We start from the raw sequence: 24,696 nt of genomic DNA on the forward strand, positions 1-24,696 counted from the left end.
GTAGATCTCATTAGCTTCATCTTGATCAAGCAGGACCACCAAGTATTCGTGCACCCCGTACGAATCATGGGTGGATCGGCTCTTTGAGCCGATTCACGGGATAACTCCGAGAGCCGATCGAGGCTCGTATTTAATGTTTACATGTATGCCCTGCGCAGAAACTAAGCGAGGCATCCCCATCACCTTCCCGACCGGGTATAGGTCAGGTGGCACGCCCTGCACTTCGCATCGCCGCGTGTGACCGGAAGAGCATTGCGGGCCGTCGCTCGGAGGGGTCTCAGCCAGCCGCAGCTCTAGGCTCTTCCCGGCTCTACGGTGTTGACAAGGCCGCTGCCCGCCGGTGGGTTTTGGCAGTCAACACCTGGTCATATGAGGAAAATAAGGCCTTAATTCGACATTGAGTCGCAACCACCGCCGGAGCTAGACCGACTATACCACTATCACCTTCCCACGTTCGATGCCCACTAGCCCCATGCACACGACCAGGACCACTGCCAACTAAAGATCCACGCGACGAGACCTAGAGCTTACCAATAGCTCGCCATGCATGAGACAAACTTCATCGCATGCCTAGGATAACCACCTCTAGAACCAACGCCCGGAGCCACAAGTCCAACTTCTGGGCGCCACTGCGTACCAGTGCCCATCAAGTACACATGCCATGCTTGCTGATGGTCTTCAACATGTGAGTCTGCCAGCTGCAACCACAATGTATGTACACCACCACGATCCTCCACCAACACCCTCCTTTAATCCCACCACTTCACGCGCCTCCTTCACCGCGTCATAGGAGCCGACCTAGAGTATTGGCCTACCAACCTACACAAAGCTCGCACGAAGAGGGGAGGTCAAGGCCACCACCTCGTCGCCAAGGAGAATTGTCCTTGTCGCCACCTTCGGCTCGATGGATTTGTCCGCTGACAACCTTTGGCGGCGTGAAGAAGACTGGGGGAAGGGCGAGGAGCTTTGGGCCGGCTAGGGCACCCTTGTCACCGAGGATACCACTTTATTCTTGGGGTTTAGCTAACACATGAATCTCAATCTTGGATCGGTAGTTCTCGGCATCAACTAAGACCTAAGCAATTTTCTGTTGGTTAGCAAACCACAAAAATAAAATGAATAGAAATTAAACATATATATTGAGAAAATAATTACTGTAGATCTTTGAGAAACGCTGCGACACTTATTTTTAGAACGGAGGGGTATTAATTTAGAAAATAGATAAATCTTGCACCATTTAAAACGCTCAAGCAGTTTCGGCTCTCTCCATAGATCCCCTTTCTCTTCCTTCCCACCCCACAACCAGACGCCGCCGCCTCCGACGACGGCCGGCGAGAGTCCGCTCTTGTAGCCCCCTGCCCGCGCCAACACATCCCCAGCGGCGAACGCTAGCCGCGCTCGGGTCGTTCGCGCGGCCGTGCCGTGGTCTCCCGCGCGCCTCCGCCTCCGCCTCGACTGCTTCCACGAATCGGGTAGGTCCCTCGGTTCCTCCTCCCCTGCTCTCTGTGGCGCTCGGCCTGGGTGATAGGGCCGTCTGTCCTTGTCGATTTAGGGTTTGGTCGGCGGCGGCGGTCGTCTGGCTAACAACGTGCTCTTGCTATGTGATCGATATATCATGTTCTACCGTTTTCCTAGTAGAAAAATGGCTACTGATTGTTCCAGAACGTCGATCAATAGTCCCGTGCCATGTGTTTTGGGATGTTTCTGGCTCATGTGTTCGAACCTTTATGGTGCTAGTTCAGCTTCGGTTCCAGTTCATCTGGTTATGCCATGGTCATCTGGCCTCTATATCTATCTATTCGGCATTCTTAAGAGTCTCTGGTTGCAAGCAATTGTTGTGCCCCTCGGTAGTTATTACTGGCCACCGAGTTTCCTCACTTAGACTGCCGGACGACAATTTCTGGGTTCTACATATTCCGTGCGTACCAGCATAATTCTTTTTGTTGTTGACCTCATACAGTTATTCAGGGTGGTCCGAGATGTATGCCGTGAGATTTATTGTTTGATCCAGATGCTTACTTTTTCTATGCAATGTGAAGAAAATTTGGACCCTTGAATTCGAAGATATGTAGGGCATCTCTAGCAGCCCGACGCATTTCGGACACGATTGTGTCCGATTGCACGCGCCAGGCCGCAGACATGATGAAAATGACTCTTTTTTTTACAGCTTGTCCGTATACGGCTGCCCCAGGCCCAGCGGTACTGCCTTTTCTTTACCGCGAAAGGCAGGTCAGTATGGACGATGCATTGATTAGGGAGGAGAGAGGGGGAAGATGTCTTTTGTGTGGCTAATAGTGGCCTGCACATGGGCCATGCATTAATTAGGGAGGAGAGATAGGGTTTAGTCGGGCCATAGGGATGCGCCGACTAACCCCTATCTCTCCTCCCTAGTTAATACATGGCCTATGTGCTGGTCACTGCTGGCAACACAAAAGGTATCTTCTCTTCTCTCTCCTCCCTAATTAATGCATGGTCCATACTGGTCTGCCCTTTGCGGTAAAAAAAGGGCACTATCGCTGGGGTAGAGGCAGATGCATACACACAACTTGAAAAAAGTGTCATTTTCGTTTCGTGGTCCGATGCAAACCGACCGAAACGGACACAAATCGTGTACAAAATGCGTCGGGCCGCTAGAGATGCCCTTAGTGTGTTGATTATGGAAAATGTGGCATAGCTGGTAAGATATCGCAATGCTGCTATGTAGGGTGGATGCTTGATCTTATCTATTCTCCCAAGTGGATGTGGTATTCTTATCATCTTATGTGAGTGGCGTTTTGGAGACCGAGCTACATGTAGCTCTTTATTTTCAAAGACTCAAAATTCGTATTTCAATGTTTAAAAAAAAATCGGAAAAAAAATCCTAGAGGTAGCCAATGATGTATGCTACAATGGTGCAAAATTTCAATGCAAACTGATTTGTTTTATAGGCTGCACGAAATTGAAAAATCTGACAAAATTAGTAGTCTTGAAATGTGTACTATTCACTATAAAATTTGTTAGAATTTGTCATTTTTGTGAAGGCTAGAATATAAAGTAGTTTGTATTTAGATTTTACACCAGTGTAACATTTGTCATTTTTGTGTAGGCTAGAAATTGACAAATCTCAATGCAAACTGATTTGTTTTATAGGCTGCACGAAATTGACAAATTTGACAAAATTAGTAGTCTTGAAATGTGTACTATTCACTATAAAATTTGCCAGAATTTGTCATTTTTGTGTAGGCTAGAATATGAAGTATTTTGTATTTAGATTTTACACCAGTGTAAAATTTGTCATTCTTGTGTAGGCTAGAAATTGACAAATCTCAATGCAAACTGATTTGTTTTATAGGCTGCACAAAATTGACAAATCTGACAATATTAGTAGTCTTGAAATGTGTACTATTCACTATAAAATTTGTCAGAATTTGTCATTTTTGTGTAGGCTAGAATATAAAGTAGTTTGTATTTAGATTTTACACCAGTGTAATATACAACATTGGCTATCTTTAGAATTTTTATTTGGAATTTTTTTTTAAATTTGGAAATACGAATTCTGAGTGTTTGAAAATAAAGGGCTACGTGTAGCTCGGCCTCTGTTTGAAGTTTTCCATTCTTATGTGTGCTACCTAGTGTTAAGCTAATAAGTATAAATGTGAACTTGGTTCAGATCCATGCGTATGTGCTGTGAATTTGTGTAGAGGATAGATAGATGATGTACTATTTCTCTTAGTTTGCTTGTCATCTACTCTCTCTAGTCTTCATTCTCTATCCAATCTGATAGCTAAGAGCAGATTCTACTTTTGGACGGTGAAGCCATTGAGTTAAGGTTCAAATTGGTGAAACGCAGAACATTTCTGGCTAGGTTGGGCATTACTCATCTTCTTGTAAAATTGAAGTATTCCTTTTTTGCAATTCTGACCCCTCTGTCTAAGTATCCACTCCAGTAAGAAAGCATAGCAAAAATCTATCTCATTGTGCTGTGCGCACATGCTACGTCCACTCCGCAGCGTCATAAACGCTGAGCACGTAACCCTTTTTTGCACAACATGCACACCGTCTTTAGACTGGCACCTTCAATGTTGGTGCCTTTCATGTGGTGACGTGGGACATGTGATCATCTATTGCCGTTCTAAGTTGGCGCAGGTGGTTTTCAGGGAGTTGGTGGAGGTCACTAAGCAATCCTTGTTCACAGCCACTAGTACTAGACAATCTTTGAGGAATTTCTACTATTTCCTTAATTTTTTTTCTGTCAAAGCAAAGAAACTGCAAAGGCAAGTCTAAAATTGATCGCATTGGAGCCATGTTGGTAACTTGGTTCTTGATTTCTGCCTTTTCATTGACTAGTCCTTGATTACTGGAAGGCAAGGAACATTTCCATGTGTACGTGTTGTGCTTTTGTGTAGAGAATAGATAGATGTTTTCCTATTCCTCTTAGCCTGCTTGTCATCTACTCTCTCTAGTTTTCCTTCTCTATCCAATCTGACAACTAGAGCATTGTACTTTTGGCTAAGCCATTTAATTAAGTTCAAATTGGTGAAATGCAGAATATTTCTGGCTTGATTGGGCACTTCTCATCTTCTATTAAGCATGAAGTTGCCTGTTTTAGAAATTCTGACCCCTCGAGGATGGAAAGTGAAATTCTATCTCATAGTGCTCCAACCACACCCTACCTCCACTCGATAGAGGCTCAAACCCAGAGCACGTCACCCAATTCACACAACTCGCACACCCTCGTCGTGTCCGCGGGTTCCATGCCGGTGCCCTCCACGTAGGACATGCGATTGTCTCTTTCCTTCCAAGTTGGAACAGGTGGTGTTCAGCGTGTTGGCTGAGGTCACCTAGCAATCCTTTTTCACAATCACTGGGATTACGCAGCCTTTGGATAATGTCTGCTATTGTTTTTTGCCTTTTCTGTGGAGGCAAGGAAAACTGGGAAAGCAAGTCTAAGAGTCAACCATTTTGGAGCCGGGTTGGTAGTTTGGTTCTTTGTTTCCCCCATTTGCTTGATTAGTCCTTAACTGCTAGGATCCAAGGAGCATTTTCTTTGATGCCAGTTCGTCAATTCTGATCGTTGCAGCACTCGTGTATGTGTGCATCTCTGCCTTCCCTAGTGATAACGTGTGCAGACAAGGCCCACCAGGATGGCATGAAATGACTAAGACCATCATCACACTTATAATAGATACTTCCACCAATTCCAAATATGCTCTTGTTGTTTGTCAGTGTCGTTCTAGAGTGATGTGACCAAAAAGGGAAAATTTATACACGTGTGCTGTGTGTGTATTTTTTGTGTCTGACAAACCTGAATCTGTGTAGCACAGTACATTAGACTGGAAAATATTGAAGGTTTATTATTTATGAAAATTCCCAAGTTCTGTAATTGAATTCCCAAGGTTTATTATTTATGAAAATTCCATATCTGGCGTTCAAGTTGCGAGATATTCATATTTGTGTCTAATTGAGCGAACATTCAATCTGTACTCACATTCGACTAAGATCCAATCCTTGTTTGACAAGATCAATTTGAAAGAAGTAAAAGTGTACTATCTGATCTGTTCCCACCCCTATGAGTAGTAAGCTGCAGTGTGTATATTTTGCGCGGTTCAAATAAAATTTGACTTTGCCCTGCCTATTGGGCTATCAACTTGCATGATACTTGAGCTGTATTTGAAGTGATTTATTATTATTACATTATTATTCAGTAATCTCAGTATGTTAGTTTGATGGTTTAAATTATTTTAGTGGAGATCTCCCTTCCAGCATTTCTGATTACAATCTTTGCTGCAAGTTTTATATTCTTGAGTTCATAATGACTGATTAGTAATGACAGATTGGATTTTAGTTTCGTTCGATTCTACTAGAATGATGTATCTGCGGAAGTCATGCTTCTTTGACCAAGTGTTCTAGCGACCAGTAAAGTATTTAAAGTTCCACCGTTTATAATTTTTTAGTTATCATACAACCAAACCTTTTGCGCGATGTGTTACTCTTACTATACTGGAAACTTGGTATACTTGTTATGATGGACTGATAATGGCAAGGTCCCACTTTCATCTTGGTCAATGTTGATCATGATTTTTATCTTCCATGTTTCTGTTGAGGAAGCGGGTGTTTCTTTCAGGGTTAACATCTGGAAACCTGATAACAGATATGTATTAAATCTCTTTTGTTAGTTGACCTTGCACCCTGATTCCAGGTGGGAAGGATGAGGAAGGGACTACACCCTCAGATGCAGTGGATCTCGTACGTGACACAGAGCGGCAGGCTGATCAACGTGATGATGACCAAGGTCAACCACACCGGCAAGGTGTACCACATGAGGGCGAAGCGCCAGATGGCACAGAGCCTGGGACAGATCGCAAAGTTCAAACGCCGGTACGAGCAGGAAGCAGCGGAGGAGAGCAACAGCAAGTAGGGTGCGCTGTATGCGAAGCAGCTATAGATTTTCTTTAACAGCCATAAGGAGATTCTGTTGGCTGGATCGAATTTTAGCTGAATGAGTTTTGTTAATGGAGTGGAGTTTTTGTTCTGGATGGGACAATTCAGCGTTACCTCCATGCTCCTTTGTTATTTACATACTTACATGCTGTCTGGAGTATTTGTTATGTGTGAAACAAAAATGCTACCAATTCAGTTTCTAACTTCTTTTTAGTTTTTCTCTGGCATGTGCCATTTATGAAGGAGATGTGGGCTTGCATGCTTTCTGCAACTAAAACTTCTGGTACCAATAATCGTCTGTATTCTGCCTGAACTCTGCGCTATCCACCTTAATTTGGTTACTTCTCCCGTTTGCTTATCCTTCACTAGCACTACCTGAAGAAACAAAAACTCTAATGGCGCTAAAATTCTGCAGATCCATCTGCAATAGTTATCTGTACGTGTCGGCAATTCTCTTGCTATGATCTGTTCCGATTCTGTTATGGTCTCACGCAGTAGTACTTGTTGCAATTGATTCAGAGGATACAATCATCGTCTCTGCAAACACATCATATAGTTCTACAGTCAGCGGTAGACCTCACAGGCCGGAACAACAGCAAAAAAAACCTTGTCCAGGTGTGACCATCCGTGCAATTGGCGCTCTTCAAGCAGAAATGCACTTTTGAACTAGAGGTCATTTGCTCTGTTTCAATAAAAAGTTGCAAAAAATAGCAAACAAACTAAAAAAAAAATCTGAATTTTTTTACACCGAACATGAGAATGTGTTTTCATTGGAAGCAACTTTGTGGTGATAAATGACATGGTCTATGCAAAAATAACAAAAATTGGTTCTGTTTGGAGCATTTGGATTTGTTGTTTGCAACAATCAGATTTGTTTTTTGCACCTTTCTAGGAGATTTTCGATATGCTATTAGACCACATATTCATGTTCATTGAACAAAAATTTCAGATTTTATTTGCTACTTTTCTGAACATTTTACTGAAGTAGGAGCATATGAGCTCGGGAGCAGAAAAGCCATGTTCGTTTCCAAGTCCCTATTGAACTGAAGAAGAATTGAGTGCAGTAGCGCAGGGTTTGAGCGACACCGATCAGATCACGTCAGTGAGATTAGGAAACCAGGATTCTGTTATGATATCACGTCGTAGTATTTGTTGCAGTTGATCTCCTTTACAGCAACGCGCCGCACAAGTTACCCACGTAATCGGCGTATATATATTACTTGAGCTGCCCCAGTTTAGGGTTGCAGCAAATTTAAGCCCGCCGGAGGCGCGCGTCCAGGTCCAGGATGGGGTTGATATTCCCCCCGCCGACGACGGAGCGCGTGGTCGGAGCACCACCGGCCGTCGAGCCGAATCGCCGCCACGCCGTTTCCTCCCCCGCCACCTCAGGTCGTCGAACCGAACCCCAACGCCGTTTCATGCCCCGCGCCAAGTCGTCGAAGCGGAAGCCCCGCAAGGTTTCGTTCTCCGCCTCAGGCCGTCGTCCTGGTCCGAATCTTGCTTCCCCGCCGCCGGTCGCGCGGGCCACGGCGGATTCGACGACGTGCTGGTCGTGCCTCGCTGGCCCGGTGGTCACGGACCCCGACTCGGGCGCGCTCGTCTGCACCTCGTGCGGCCTCGTCCACGACCTCGGCGCCGCCGAGTTCTTCCACCAGGCCGCCGACGAGGTGGCCTGCATGGTCATCCACGGCACGGACGAGCCGGTCGCGGATTTGACCTGTTGGTCGGACTCAGACTCGGGCATGCTCGTCTCCGCCTTGTATGGCCTCGTCCACGGCCTCGGCGCCGCCGAGTGTGTGCCGAGGAGGCGGACCTTGGGCTTCCGTGTCGCACCGCTCGTCCGCCACGAGCTGTCGAGCATGAAGCAGCGGAGGAGAGTAAAGAACTCTAGAACTGGGGGAAATATGCCTCGTTTCCTTCTTTTCCTTGCTTCTGATGATTAGTTCATCAAGTCGGATTTCTTTATCCAAAAAAATCAAATTCGGAAATGTAGCTAGTTCTGAATTTATCTAAATTCAGTGTAACCTCTTTTCGCTTGTGATGAACGGAAATGTAGGATGATGTATCACATACTCCATCCGTCCCACCAAAAGTATCTCAACTTTATCAAAATTTAGATGTGTCTACCGATTAGATATTGTCTAGATACATCTAAATTTTAACAAAGTTGAATACACTATTGGTGAGATGGAGGAGTACTTTCGTTTTAAACTAAAACTTATTCTCGCCTCAAGTGGTAATTAAAGCAAATGATTGCTTTGGAATCATCTCTGCAACCATATAGCATGATTCACTATCACTCGCAAATATTACAAAACCTTTATGGGTTCAAGCCGGTCTCCGGAAGCTTCCATCTTTAGTCGTGACGCGGCCAAGCCTCCTCACCACTCTTGGCAGAAGATGGTGCAAGGTGTGTCCATGTCGCTCGGTTGTAAATCGTGTGGCATCGTTTTTATATCGTGTAGCTGCTTGGCGCTGTACCTCCATTTGTTTGCCTCTTCTATGAAGTTTGACACCCCTTCCAGTATGGGCAAGCCATGCGGGCTCGCCTGGATCTCCACGAGGCCGCAAACCTCACGCCGCGCACAAGGACCACCCAAGGCAAGGACGCGTAGGGCAAGCGATTGGGAGCGCACGCTAGGCCCGCGCTCACCTCGACGCTTATTTTTTTCTATTCTGCGCTCCACCACGGAGGTGGAGAGCTTCGGGCCAGACAAGCATCGTGCATAACCATACCTCTTCGATAACCCTTCGTCCTTCGTCGGCGCTGCCGAGGCCAGAGAAGGAGGAGCCGGAGCCAGAGGAGGAGGACTAAACTTTGTTGGTCCTAAGGCCGAAGAACAAGTGATGTGGTAGGTTCTCGTGCGGTGGTTGCACAAGGGCGCACGCGAGAAGATGCGCCACCGTGAAATCTAGACATTCAACAACGAGTAGCCAGAGCGGGGCCTCCACCCTGCATGAGGCGATGCGTCCCTTCTAACGCAGGCAGGCCCGCTTCCATAACTTTGTCAACTCGGCGTTTCCTCCTTCAATTTAAACTACAATGTTGTGAATCACCTGGCGGTCTGTATTATTTCATTTTGCAAAAAAAATATCGCATAAGAGCTAATAGTGCAAAAGAAAAAAAAAAGATAACCCTTTGGTTTTTTTCGTGCTTCCGCCGGCGTGTATTTTTGAAAACAAACACAAGAGGCAAAAAATGTACTACTTAGAGCATCTCCACCGGGGAGCCCCAAAATTTGGGGGTCCTAGTGACAGAAAAGTGCTCACACCGGCGGTCTCTATGCGTTATCATGGGCCCAATAAAAACGCCGAGGAGCTCCAACTGAACCCTGTGTGAAGGGAGGCTATCGGAGACGCCATCGACAGAAGCAACACAACTCCATGTTGGAAGATTCCTGCCAGCCCGCGCGTTAGTCTCTCTCTCCACCTACCACTCTCTCTCACCTTTTTATTTCCCCACCTACCATCTAAACACACTATCTCTTGCGGCTAATATTTGCTACCGGCGGTTCCAATACGTAGCCGGCATATGTGCTGCTGGCTAGTATTTTGGGGTCATCGATGGAGATGCTCTTAGTTCCATCCATCCTTGGTTGCAAAGGAAGGATATACAGCTGCTGCCGTGGCCTGAAGCACCCCTAGACCACAGTCGCATTAGCTATGCAATTACTACCAGTATCTGTATCTAGGCCGTTAGCTAGGTCTTGACCAGTCGGCCTGTGTGGCAAAGCTTGGTAAAGAAGGATAGGAGGAGTCTTCGTTGCAAAGGAAGGATATATACAGGACCTGCCGAAAGCCATATTTTGCATGGTCAATCCAGGTCTTGCCAGTCGGCCTGTCTGGCAAGCTAGGTAGCTACGCGCGGTGCAGGTCGTCTTGCCCGGAGTGGCTTCTGACGTTTGTGGCGTGCAGCTGTACGCATAGAACACGAGTCGGGCAAGTAGCTCTACCCTCTAGCTAGCTTGCCACTCCGATCGACTGGCCGATTAAGATGTGTCGCAAAAGAAGGAGAAAGGACATTGCCGAGAATGGCAAGTGATGAAGTTAATGGAGACAAATGCCCGTGCTTACATGCCTACACTTGTATGGAAGGTGTGTCGCTTCCGCGAAATTTCTTGCAACACCATCTATCTGATCCTTGGCAGGTACTAGCTAGCATGGACCGAAACAAAGTTGGGTCTTGTGTAGACATTGGCTAAGGGCATCTCCGGCGACGCATTTTAGCGTCCGAAAATGCCCGCGCGCGTCCGTTTGCGTCAGCCTAAATGGTCGAAATCGACCGCGCGTTCGTTTGCGTCGGGGGTGGCTCCAGCGGCACGACGCAATTTTCTCTCGAATTTCCATTTTTTTAATAACATGAAAATATAATTTACATAGTTGAACACATGGAAAAAACCCTAAACGCCTGCGCCTACTGCTTCTCCCCGTCACTGTCGAACACGACGAGCTCCGGTACCACCCACGGCCAGTTGGGACCGCCGGGCGCGCCGGCGGTGCTGGAGGTGGAGGCGCCCAGGGCTGTGGCGGAGGTTGAGGAGCCCAGGGCTGAGGTGGGGGCCCCCACGGGTAGTACGGCGGAGGTGCAAGCGGCGGTTGTGGCGTGGCCGAGTCCTGTAGCGCCAGTCGAAGGGCTTCATCCTCCGACAGGCCCGGCGGCATGATGCCGGTGCCGTAACGGGGCAGCGGCGGCTGCACAGGTCGGCCGTTCTCCGAGACGAGGATGCCGAGCCTCGCGATCTCGTCGTCTGTCATGTTGTCTGGGTACTCAAACTTGCGGCCCTCCGCCATGGCTAGCTGCCATTCCTGGAAGACGACCGCGACATAGTCGTCGCTCTTGTCCTTGACCTCCTCATTGTGGTACGCCAGCGCCTCGATGTAGTCGTCGTCATACTGCGCAGGCGTCGGCGCCTGCTGTCTTCGAGCACGAGGCGCCGGTGGACGGTCGAAGGGAAAATCCCTGTCGCCCATGAAGCCTGCCCTCCTCCTCCGATCCCTCCCGGACACGAGATACGTGTGCCAGCTGTCGGAGTCGATGGCGTAGGCGGGATTGGCGCGGAGGTCCGGCAGTAGGTACCGCCTCCTTCACCGGATCTTGGCGCTCCTATCTGGCTCGCGCGCAGGCACGGGAGGGACGGGCACCCGGCGGTAGCTGAGCTGCCAGCCACCAGGCATGTCCACGTCCCCCATGCCTCGTACGACGTCCAGTTCCGGTGCATCAGCCTCCCCACGCTGACGGGCAGCGGCACCCTGTTCGGCCGCTCCTCCTTCTTTGTGCCGCTGCCGGACACCTCGAAGTCGTTGTTCTTTTTCCCCATGGTGTTGCGGTGGTGGTGGTGGGGGTGGAGGTGTGGGCGTTGGAGGATCGATGCCGGTGGACTTTTAAGGCCGGCCGCGCGCGGAAAACGATGCCATTGAAGGCGGCACAGAAGACCAGCTGCCGCCCGCCAGTGCGCGCGCAGAAGAGGCACTCGTGACATGGCGAAGGCTGGGGCGAAGACGCGGAAGCGCTGACCGCGGAAGCGAGGGCTGCGGAAGCGATGCCCTCGATACAGGCTCGCTGCCAGGCGGGCCCGGTGGAGATGCGAGCGGTCACTTGGTGCGTCCGCGCAGCTTCCGCCGCGACGCATTCCAGGCGCAAATATGCGCCGGGTTTGCGTCGCTGCGGACGGCCCGGTCAATTTGCGTCGCCCCGCTGGAGGTGGTACCGGATGCAATTTTGGCCCGGGCGGACTCAAACGGTCGCTCAGCGTCCATTTGTGTCGCCACGTTGGAGATGCCCTTATTAAAAAGGTTCATGAGAATCTTGGGGGCAAATTCATAAATTTAAAAGAAAGGCAATATGATGGTGTCATTGAAAATTCACCCAGTGAGAAATGTAAGTATAAATTGATATATCATATCTGAAAACTTGTGTATATTATCTCATTATAAACCTATTATGAGAAACCATTTGGGAAAAAGAGTATGATATATATAATCTCATGATCATATATGTTATGATTGGGAGTTTTAAAATTTGCCCGCATCGGTCCATACGGGAGAACCCTAGCCGCTGTCCCTCCTCCCTCTTCTCCTCCAACCTCCGCCGCTGCCCAGATTCAGGTATCTCTCTCTCTCTCTCTCTCTCTCTCTCTCTCTCTCTCTCTCTCTCTCTCTCTCTCTCTCTCTCTCTCTCCCTCCCTCCCTCCCTCCCTCCCTCCCTCCCCTAAAACCTAAGATTCATAATGAACAAGAGTCCTACCCCGCGAACGGTGGCCAATGACCTCCTTACCTACAAGGGGGGTTACCACTGAACATGCAAGGACAAGACATACATGACCGGTTCTCTCTCTCTCGCCAGCGCCATCCATGGAAGCAGCGCTAACGCATCGGGAGTTGATGACCACATGGCGGTGCGGACGTGACACCCTGTTCCGGGACCACAGGCGAACGTCACTGATGGCGTTTTATCCATGGAGGTGGAGAGCTTCATGGCCAACGGGCATCACGCATAACCATACCTCGTCGATAACCCGTTGCCACCCCCGAGGCCGGAGGAGCTAGAGCCAGAGGAGGAGGACTAGGACTTTGTCGGTCCCAAGGCCGACGAGCAAGTGATGTGGCGGGTGCTCGTGCGGTGGTTGCACAAGGGCGCACACAAAAAGATGCGGCGCCGCAAAATCTAAACATTTAACGACAAGGAGCCAAATCGGGGCCTCCACCCTGCATGAGGCGAGGCGTCTCTTCTAGCGCAGGCAGGCCTACTTCCAAAATTTTGTGAACTTGGCGTTTCCACCTTCAGTTTAAACTACTATGTTGCGTGAATCAACTGGCTATCTGTGTTATTACATTTTGCAAAAAAATTATCGCACAAGAGCAAAAGGGAAAAAAAGATAACGGGTAGTTTTTTTCCTGCGTCCGCCACACCATCCTGGTGTGTATTCTTGAAAGCAAAAACAAGATGACAAAAAAAACTGTACTACTTGGTTCCTTCCAACCTTGGTTGCAAAGGAAGAGGCTCTGCTTCCGTGGCCTGAAGCACCCATAGGCCATAGAACACACAGTTGCATTTGCTATGCTATTTCTACTACTCCCTTCGTTCACTTCTATAAGAGTCGCGTCCCTCAAAATGACCCCTAAATCGTGCCGGATTGATTGGGGGACGCTGTTGCTTGGTTCTACGTTTGGGCGCATCTCTCCCCAGTCGCGCCCCCCAAACAAGACCCTAAAATTTGTTTTTTTATTAGGGTATTTGAAAACACAAACAATTCATAGTACACAAATAAATATATTTGCTAAAATTATTTCCAAATTAAAACACAACAAATCAACAACAAGCCAAATGAGTTGGGCTAGATCAAAGGCCTCGCAACATTTGCTGATAATTCTTTGACCCTCCATAGATGCTCAACGAGATCATGTTGCAGTTGATCGTGAACATTGTTGTCACAGATTTCTACGTGCATGGCGAGAAAATCAACAAAATCTGCAGGCACCTCGTGATCAACCTCCGCAAGAGAACCCTGACACTCATAGGGACCAACATGTGTCCTGGTCCGATTTTTGCAGTCATCCTCGATGATCATGTTGTGCATGATCACACAAGCTTGCATCACCTCTGAGACCAGCTTAACACATGGTACTGTACAATAGCAAATTGAGATTGCAACATACCAAATGCCCGCTCGATATCCTTCTGGCAAGCCTCCTGTCGTGAAGCAAAGTGACAATTCTTATGACCTGATGTTACGGGGATTGTTTTGATAAAAGTCACCCATTTTGGATATATACCATCGGCTAGATATTTGGTATATTGGTGGTCATTGATCTCATAGTTGCATGGTGGAGCATGACCTTCCACTAGTTTGCTAAACATCCGAGACCGCTGCAACACGTTGATGTCATTGTGAGATCCCGCCATGCCAATAAAAGAATGCCAAATCCATAGGTCATAAGCAACCACAGATTCAAGCACCACCCTCCAATATCCACGACGCTCTTTGTGTGTCACTCGTGCGAAGGTAGTCGTCATGTGTATCTGCATGTGCTCCGCATGCAAGCAACCTCATGGCGGCGGTGCACTTCTGAATCGACGAGAATCCAACCTTGCCAACAGAGTCGTGCTTCAGCTTGAAGAGGGGTGATGTCTACGCACGCTTCTATTCCTGTAAACAGTGTTGGGCCTCCAAGAGCAGAGGTTTGTAGAACAGCAGCAAGTTTCGCTTAAGTGAATCACCCAAGGTTTATCGAACTCAGGGAGGTAGAGGACAAAGATATCCCTCTCAAGCAACCCTGCAATTACGATACAAGAAGTCTCTTGTGTCCCCAACACACCCAATACACTTGTCAGATGTATAGGTGCACTAGTTCGGCGAAGAGATAGTGAGATGCAAGTGATATGGATGAATATGAGTGGTAATAGCAATCTAAAATAAAGATGGCAGCGAGTAAACATGCAACATAACAGTAAATAAACGGAGTTTCAGTGCTTGGAAACAAGGCCTAGGGATCATACTTTCACTAGTGGACACTCTCAACATTGATCACATAACTGAATAAACAAATACTACTTTCTCTACACTCTCTTGTTGGATGACAAACACCATTCATTGCGTAGGGCTACAAGAGCTCCCTCAAGCCGGAGTTAACAAGCTCCACAACATTCGGTGTTCATATTTAAGTAACCTTAGAGTGCATAATAGACCATTGCAATCATACCGAGTACTAACATAGCATGCACACTGTCACCGTCAGGCTATGAAAGGGGGAATAGATCGCATCAATACTATCATAATAATAGTTAACTTCATAATCTACAAGAGATCACAATCATAGCTTATACCAAGTACTACATGATGCACACACCTGTCAACATTACATCATGGAGGAGGAATAGACTACTTTAATAACATCACTAGAGTAGCACATAGATGATATTCAACTAGATCACAAAGCTCATGATCACATAAAGATCACATGGGAGAGAGAGATGAACCGCATAGCTACCGGTACGGCCCTTAGCCTCGGGGGAGAACTACTCCCTCCTCATCATGGGAGACAACAACGGCGATGAAGATGGCGGTGGTGATGGCTTCCGGGGGCAATTCCCCGTTGACATAGGCATCCCAAATGGGCCTGCCTAATATAGTACCCGGGGTTTATTGAAGGCCCACTACCCGAAGAATAAAGAAGACTCGAGAGCCCAAGATGTATTTAAGGAAAAGATAGAGTTGTAATAGGAAGTGTTATTTGTAATTTGGCAGGATGAGTTAGAAACCATCCCGGACTCTGTAATCCTTGTATAGCACGAATCCCTCGGCTCCACCTATATAAAGGGGGGGTCGAGGGACGAGAAGATCATCGAATCATTGTCTGCAAACCCTAGTTTTCATATTCGTCGAGTACTTTTCGGTTGAAACCTTCGAGATCTACTTGCCCTCTACTTCTAACTAAACCCTAGCCTACAATCCATAGGCATTGACAAGTTAATCCCTTGTCAATTGGCGCCGTCTGTGGGAATTAGAGGCGTAAGGATCTGATCTCGATGGCACGTTCAAGATCTTCGACATCGTCAACCGGAAGCAACACTATGGATCGAGGTAAACAGATCGCTACTGGTCCTGTTGATTTTGTTCCTCACTCACCCTCCCGTTTGGATGCATATGCGTATCTGGCGAAGCCCTTGGAGATGACGTTCGGAAGGTTCCACTTTCGCGTCGAGAAGGAAGGATCGTATCGTGTCGAAATTCCGATTTCGTCGGGATCGTCGGCGGTCGATTCTGAATTTTCAAGCTATGCATCATCAACTGAGTCAGAAGAAGAAACTTCGGCAACACGCTACGTCAGCATCAGAGCAAGAGAGAAACTCGCCAAGATCTTCAGCAACGCATCGTTTGGGTCATCTGCGGACTCATATATAAGCGATGGCTCAAGCGATGTCGACAGTTACGACTTCGTCGACAAATCTCTCACAGTGGGCAAGGTCTTCATCAATCTCAACAATGATGTCACCGAACCCAACATAGATCTGAGTACAAAATATCATCGGATTTATGCTATCGAAGATCAAGAGGAAACATCGGAGGCTTTCGACCAATTGGGAAATCCTTTTGTCGATCCCTCAGATCTAAGGAGAGGTATGGGCACTAAATATGTCGGGCCCACACCACGCGTCAGAGTTCAACTTCCACAGGCAGCCTGGGATAGAGCGGCAAAAGCCATAGATGGTTCAGAACCAATGACGACAACAGCTACAGCTCAAGAACTGCAAGCTTATCAATATATGCTCGCACGAACTGCCCGAGAAATAGAAAAACAGACAGTTGAGTTGAACAAGAGAAAGGCGGCAGCTTCTGCATCCAGCAGGAGAAGGGCAGATCTAAGTGGACGAGTCTAGAATTTCGGGTGATAGCCACGGGGAGGCTCGGAACGGAGGAAGATCAAGGCTACAACACATACCCGAAGCGAGACAGAGAGTACTTGGTTCAAAACCTCGACATGTCCTTTATGTCGATAGATACAAGAGGAAATATTATCCCTAGGACACCAGAAGCTGGGTATATGGCGACACAAGCTTACATCCTCGCATCCAAGCCGCCCCCGGGAGATCCAAGGGAAACATTATACAACATGGCATTGGCAGGAGTTGGAGCTATGGGGACGGCGTTCGTAGCAACGCCTCCCGAAGGAGCAGACAAGGCAAAATAGTCCACGACCTGCAGCGATAACGGCGGCAGCTCCGGAAGGACCAAGTGGAGCAAGAGACACGGGAGTGCAAGCAAGGGTCGACAGAGCAAGGCAAAGCGAAGAGATCATCGGCGGTCCCGGAGCTTAATGACGAGGATATGTGCGGTCTACCGTGCTTCACGAGAAGAGTCCGAAAAACTCGAGTCCCCTCGGGATTCAAGTTACCCGATCACTTCAAAAAGTTCGACGGCCCGCAAGACCCGGAGGACTGGTTAATTGATTACCTCGAGACGGTGAAGCTAGCCGGAGGAACTAGAGCAACGGCGATGCAAAGTATTCAGGTGCACTTAAGTGGAGCCGCACGATCTTGGATCAAAAAACTTCCGCCGAGGATCCATCGACAGCTGGGAAAGTTTCCGGGACGTTTTCGTCAAGAACTTTAGATCCACATGCAAGAAGCCCGCATCGTTGGAAGAGTTGAGGGCGTGTCGACAAAAGCCGGATGAGTCAATGAGAAAATACATCCAAAGGTGGAACATCATAAAAAACTCGGCGAGAAAATATATCCGATGAGAGAGCAATAGATGCGTTTGTCGCGGGAATCAGAGCGCGGAGATTTTGTCGAGGACTTGGGAAGGACCAATCCAAAAACGAGTATCCGCGTTGATGGAGATAGCAAATAGATGGGCAGACGGAGAAGACGCTGTCCACAATAAACGACACAGGTCGCCGGAGGAGGACCGTGGTCGAAATTATCGAACGAGGCGACGATTTCCTCGGCGGTATCCGAATTACGACGCCCCGGGGCAAATTTCGGCGGGATTTCGGTCAAATACGGGAGCAAGCAACGAGAGACGATTATCGGAGAAGCAATGAGCAGCGAGGCGATAATAGGGACGACTCCCGTAACGAGGCAAAATAATGGGCCAAGGTTTCCACGACCTTTTATGTCTCCCGAAGAAATGCTGAACGGACCGTGCCGGATGCACTTCTTCCTCGACAGACAATGGGAAAAGACAGTCGAGGACACCTGCGAGAAAGATTGTCGAAATTTCCAAGCAATGTTCAGATGTGCGGAAAACGCTCACGCACGAGCAGCACGGAGAAACCCTCGGGAGCCTAGGAGCGAAGTTCATCTACCGCCACCTCCCGCGATTACAGAAGGCAATCAACACCAGCTCCAGAATAGCGGCAGCACCTGCACCACCACCCTATGTTGATCCTAACTCCAACGGAGCAGTGTCGATGATTCAGAAGGGAAGGCCATCTAATAGAGCTCAAAAAGTAATCTCACGACAGGTGTTTATGGCAGAGAAAATGCCTCCACCAACAGTTGAGTACCTCAATTGGTCAGGGCAAGACATCGGCTTCACCATAGCGGACCACCCGCAGCAAGTTCCTCGACCAGGGCAGTCGGCACTCATTTTGCCGGCGGTTATCGCAGGATTTGACGTTTCTCGAGTATTCATAGATGGTGGCAGCAGCTTAAACCTCATGTATGCGAGATACATTGAGGAAGATGAACATATCCTTAGCAAACCCGAAGCCAACGGACACAAGGTTCCACGGAATCACACCGGAGAAACCAAGTTACCCATTGGGGAAGATCAACCTCGACGTTCGGTTTGGAACCCGAGAAAATTATAGAATCGAGAAACTGGAGTTTGAAGTCGTGGATTTTCCATCGCGAGTACCACGCTTTGTTGGGACGACCAGCATACGCTAGATTTATGGCAGTACCACACTATACATACCTGTTATGGAGATTGCCTGGACCCAAGGGACCAATCACGGTCAAAGGGAGTTTTGCCTTAGCGGATAAGTGCGACAAGGATTTCCATCGGTTATCAGAAACCTTCGGGATGCAAGCTGAATACTTGGCGTCGAAGAGCATGACTGATTACGACGTATTGCCAGACGTCGGAAGGCCAAATAAAGAATCAACTTTCAACAAAGAGAAAAATTCTAAGGAGGTGCAGATTCACCCGACAGATCCAAAAAGACGACATCCATTGCAAACAACATGGATATCGCATAGGAAAGCGCGCTCGTCGAGTTCCTCCGTGAGAACTGGAAAATCTTCGCATGGTGTCCAGCTGACATGCCAGGAGTACCCGGGGAACTTACCGAGCACCACCTAAATTTGGATCCAACAGCGAAACCAATCGAACAACCTTTGCGGCGTTTTCGGAACCAAACCGCAAATCCATGCTATCGAAATAAATCGACTAGAGGAAGCTGGTTTTATCAGAGAGATATCTACAGAAGCCACATGGGTAGCTAACCCGGTGATGGTGCCGAAGAAAAACACGACAGTCCTTCGCATGTGCGTCGACTTTACGTGTCTCAACAAACATTGCCCTAAGGATCACTTTCCCCTCCCAAGGATCGATCAAATTATCGACTCCACGGCAGGTTGTGAACGTCTTTCCTTTTTGGATGCATACTCTGGTTATAACCAGATCAGATTAAAAGAAGATGATGAAGCCAAAACAGCGTTTATTACACCTTACGGCGTGTTTTGCTACAAGACAATGCCCTTCGGTTTAAAAAATGCGGGAGCAACATATCAGAGGATGATGCAGAAGTGTTTAGCAACACAGATTGGGAAAAACGTGCAAGTATACATCGATGATGTCGTCATAACATCAAAAAAGGGAACAACGCTGATCGAGGATCTCAAAGAAACTTTTGACAACCTCGACAAATTCTGCCTCAAGCTGAACCCGACGAAGTGTTCTTTTGGCGTCCCAGCAGGAGAACTTCTGGGGTTTCTAGTTTCAGCAAGAGGGATTGAAGCAAATCCCGACAAAATACAAGCCATAGTAACAATGAGGAAGCCAACGAAGTTGAAGGAAATACAACAGCTAACTGGGCGAGTCGCAGCTTTGAGCAGATTCGTCGCCAGGTTAGGAGAAAAAGCGTTACCATTTTATGCGCTGATAAAACAAGGAGATAAATTCCAGTGGAACGAAGAAGCCGATAGAGCTTTCGAGGATCTAAAGCGAAAAATCTCGACACCACCAATCCTGGTAGCTCCAAAGGAAAAGGAACCTCTCCTGCTGTATATTGCAGCTACACCCCAAGTGGTTAGCACGGTGTTAGTTGTCGAAAGAGAAGAAGAAGGGAAAATCCATGGAGTGCAGCGACCAGTATACTTCGTGAGCGAAGTCTTGTCGCCCTCAAAACAAAGGTACCCTCAGTACCAAAAGCTAGCATATGGAGTGTTCACGACAGACACGAAAATTGCGCCACTATTTTTCGGCACACCCGATCATAGTGGTCAATGAAGCTCCTTTGTCAAACATACTTGAACAACCCGAAGCCACGGGTCGTGTCTCCCTTTGGGGAATAGAACTTTCCCCTCGGGACATCACGTACGAAAAAGAAAAGCAATAAAGTCGCAAATACTACCGGACTTCATCGCGAGTGGATGGAGTTGCAAAATACGGGACCCCAGATTTATCGAGAACCCGGACTATGAACTTCGATGGGTCCAAGAGGCTAGAAGGGGCTGGCGCAGGAGTAGTACTCATATCACCTGAAGGCGACAAGTTGAAGTACATCCTTCGGATGACGTTCCCTAACGCATCTAACAATGAAGCGGAATATGAGGCTCTCATACACGGGATGAAGATGGTGAAAGCCTGCGGAGCAACTCGACTAAAAATCTTTGGCGATTCACAGTTGGTAGCTCAGCAAGTTATGAACCAATGTGACGCAGTCAATGATAGCATGATGGCATACAAGGAGGTGTACAATGAGCTTGAGAAAGTGTTCGATGGATGCGAAGTAAATCATATTAGCAGATTGAGCAACGACGAAGCCGACGTTCTTGCAAACATCGGATCGCAGTGCCTTGCAGTCCCACCAGGTGTATTTTGGGAGGAGATAACGAGAGAGATCCACCGAGACGACAAAATCAAAAAGAAGGAGAAGAAACCCTCGGGGGCTATCAAGGAGAAACAAGAGGAAGAAGAGGAAGAGCAAGATCTGGTCCTAGTAATACAGATACCATGGATGCAGCCATACATATCATATATCCTCAGGAAAGAAATACCCGATGATCCAGTTGAGGCAAGGCGAGTAATTCGACGCTCCAAAGCTTTCACGGTGGTTAAGGGAGAATTATATAAGCGAAGTATTTCAGGCGTCTTGCAAAGGTGCGTTACACCCGAAGAAGGAAGAATAATTCTAAAGGACGTACATGAAGGAATATGTGGCCACCACGCAAGTAGTCGAGCTATCGCAGCCAAGGTTTTTCGGGCAGGATTCTACTTGGTTGACAGCAATAGAGGACGCTAAGGACATAGTACGAACTTGCGACGCGTGTCAAAGGTTTGCCGCAAAACCTCACTCTCCAGCAGCAGAGTTAGCACCAATACCTTTGTCATGGCCCTTTGCACAATGGGGACTCGACATGGTAGGCAAGTTACACAAATCGTCGCCAGGAGGAAAGGAATACATGCTAGTAGCTGTCGACAAATTCACAAAGTGGATAGAAGCGAAGCCAATAAATTCACCAGACGGAGCATCTGCAGTAAAATTCATAAAAGACCTCGTCTTCGGGTTTGGAGTGCCCCACAAGCATCGTCACGGACAACGGCAGCAACTTCACGTCCAATGAATTCAAAGACTATTGCGAAGAGGTGGGTATCAAGCTGAACTTTGCATCGGTTGCACATCCTCAAACCAATGGGCAAGTCGAGAAAGCCAATGGCATCATCCGCAATGGCATCAAGAAGCGCTTGTTAGGACCACTAGAAAAAGCTCGACATACCGGCTCCGAAGAATTACCAAGTGTGTTATGGAGCATCCGAACAACTCCAAATACAGCGACACAGGAAACTCCATTTTTTCGGTACATGGAGCGGAAGCGTATGTGCCAATCGAGATAGAGCACAACTCTCCACGTGTCGCGGAGTATGACGAAGAAACGTCGAGAAAAGCGCTAGAAGATGATGTGGACGCACTTGATGAAGCTCGAGATGAAGTATTGTCTCGAGTAACCAAATATCAACGGGACTTGAAGAATTACCACGGTCGACGTTTGCGGCCAAGATCTTTTCAGTGAGCAGCACCAAGAAAATCGGCATAATGGCCATCGGCAAAAAAGTCGGCATCCATCCGAAGAAGGTCCTCAATCATTTCTTCGGCTATAGGTGTAACCTTCGTGTTAATCCTATCAACACCAACTCTTCGACGCTTTACCTTTTGATGAACCCTCTCGACAACTTGGGCAAGGTCAAGCTTCGAGTGGCAGATCTGGAGCATGATAAGAGCAAATCTGGCACCAGCTACCAGTTGTGCTTTGACAAAATCGTGGATACTGCGAGCATCTTTGAACCTTTCCATCAGTTCAGGAAGAGTTTTTGGTGGGACATTCCGAGGAAACATGGAGTTGTAAACCATGGATAAGGTTTTGGTACAGAAGTGAAGGAAATCACGGGTTTGAGAGGTACGATCCTGAAATCTGGTAATTTGGCGGGTCCTCTCCGGAGTGGCCCAAAACAAAGAACCATGGTCCAAGGAAAGATTGACAAGGAGGTTTGTCCTAGCGTTTACCCTCTCTTCCTCGGCAGCAGCATCAATAAAGGCACCTATCAACACAACGAAGGGACAACCTTTAGGAGACAATAGCATGAAGATGAAAGATATCACAAGACGAGACAAACATACCCGACATATCTGCACTGGCTTCATTCATTAACTCGAGCATGAAATTTTCTCGAGTGACCGCTTTTTCGGCTTCAGAAACAGCAATCTCCTTAGCAGCCACAGCCTCGCGGGCTTGCTGAAGGGCAACTTTTTCGGCTTCAGATGATTTACGAGACTGCTCCATCATCACAAGTGTTTGCTTTTTCGCATACTGAAGTTGCTGTCGAAGCTCATCCAAGTCTTGCGACAAGGTATCATCGACAGGTGCGAGATCAGAAACAGTTCTCTTCGCGCGGAAAGAAGGCGAAGCATTGGAAGGAGTAGGAGTTGGAGTGTAGTTATCAAATATCAACTGAAATTTAAACAAAACAACATCAAAAAACAGGCAAAAGATAGAGTTCTTCATTAATCTCTTGGGAATAATTACAAGGGCACTACAGTGGAGCTAAGGAAATACGTGTCGCCAAAAGACTACTTTGGCGACAAGAGCAAAAGAAGCAAAAGAAAAACAGAGGCATGCAACTAGACCTCCGGCCTTGACGAACTAGGAGTCGACGTTGGCTTGATCCCGAGATACGCCAAGATTTTCTTCGTATTGGGCTTGGCCGCCTTCATCAGTGACTTCCACCTCGATCGCTCTATCCGATCGGTGTCGCCAACCTTCGTCCGGTCGAGAGTCTCGCCGACCGTCGGCAACCGGAGCAACGAGTATTTTCAACGGCTACCTTCATGTTCTCATGGCGCATCTTCAGCCCAAGATCTTCTGATGTATTGAAAAGCTTGGCAAGGTCAAGGAAAGTCGAAGGTTCCTCTTTCTTCGGGAAGAAGTAGGGGAACAACGCCGACAAAGCCCCACTAGCATTGGCCACGCCTTCACGAATTTCGCGTCCATGGAGCTCCAAAAGAGAAAGTGCGTCAAGGAGAGGGTCATTGACGGGATTCTCCAGATCATAATCTTGGCCTGTTTGGGCTGACACACGAGACAACATATTAGTCGAAAATCAAGACACAGGAAATGCAACAAAATAGAAGAAATTGAGGATATTACTCGGCGTACGTCGACATTGCGACTTCAAACGCTTGATGACCCCTTGCTCACGTGCAGCACTGTGCGGTTTTACGCTCGTGTAAGGCGGATTCAGCATCTTTGAGCCTTTGCTGCAATTCTTCGACACTAGCGGCCTTTGCTTTAGCATCATCAGCTTCAGCTCTAGCTTCGCTAGCGGCAAGCTCAGCCTTCTTACGAGCCGTCTCACTTTGCTCGAGTTTTCGAGCAAGTGTCTCGGCACGTTGGTTAGCTTCCGCAAGTTTTTCTGTTGAGAAAGGAAAAGGAAGAGAAGAAAGATCAAAAATAGCGACAAGCAGCAGGAGTAAAAAACCAAGGAAAAACAGCAAGTATAAAAGTCGTTACCTTCGGCTCTGCTGGCATACTCGCGGTACCCAATAAATTGGGACCCGATGCGGATAAGATCCTTGATCATAGGCTGTCAAAGAAGAAGGAAAGAAGGGGAAAAACTTCGGCATTACACAAAGTAAGGGTCCACAAAAGCAAAATAGAGGAAATATAGATCTCGATAAACTTACATCATCCAAGAGCTGCGAGGAAGAGCTGCCCAATTGAGGAGGAGGCTCAACGATCATTTCAACCCTTGCCCTTTTTGGCGAAGGGACAAGGGGGCTTGACGGTGGAGTAGTGGTGACGACGTTTTGTTGAGGAGGCGATGTTTCATCTCCTTCAACTAGCGTGTCTGAAACAAGTACAGTACGTGACGTGCTTGTCCGAGGAGCCACGTCAGTAACTGGTACTTCTTCTTCCTCATCGCTAGTGAACAAAAAGTCGACAGTATAAAAAGCAAGACAATATAAATATTTCGAGTACAAAAAAAAAGGGGGAGAGATAAAAAGTCGACTTACGAGCTGATGAGGGATTCAACATAAGGATCGTAAGCT

The 24,696-nt window shown here is 47.7% G+C and overlaps 1 protein-coding gene across 1 annotated transcript; it reads left to right on the plus strand.

Moving 5' to 3' along the window:
• The first annotated feature begins 1,408 nt into the window (after positions 1 to 1,408).
• Positions 1,409 to 6,662, plus strand: LOC124665357. The gene is made up of 2 exons (XM_047202768.1): positions 1,409 to 1,472; positions 6,179 to 6,662. Exon 2 carries the CDS (start codon positions 6,188 to 6,190, stop codon positions 6,395 to 6,397), a length of 210 nt encoding a protein of 69 aa, XP_047058724.1. The 5' UTR covers positions 1,409 to 1,472; positions 6,179 to 6,187; the 3' UTR covers positions 6,398 to 6,662.
• Positions 6,663 to 24,696: the final 18,034 nt, after the last annotated feature.

The sequence above is a fragment of the Lolium rigidum genome, chromosome 6 (genome assembly GCF_022539505.1).
Source record: "Lolium rigidum isolate FL_2022 chromosome 6, APGP_CSIRO_Lrig_0.1, whole genome shotgun sequence".
In the NCBI taxonomy this organism is placed as follows: Eukaryota; Viridiplantae; Streptophyta; class Magnoliopsida; order Poales; family Poaceae; genus Lolium; species Lolium rigidum.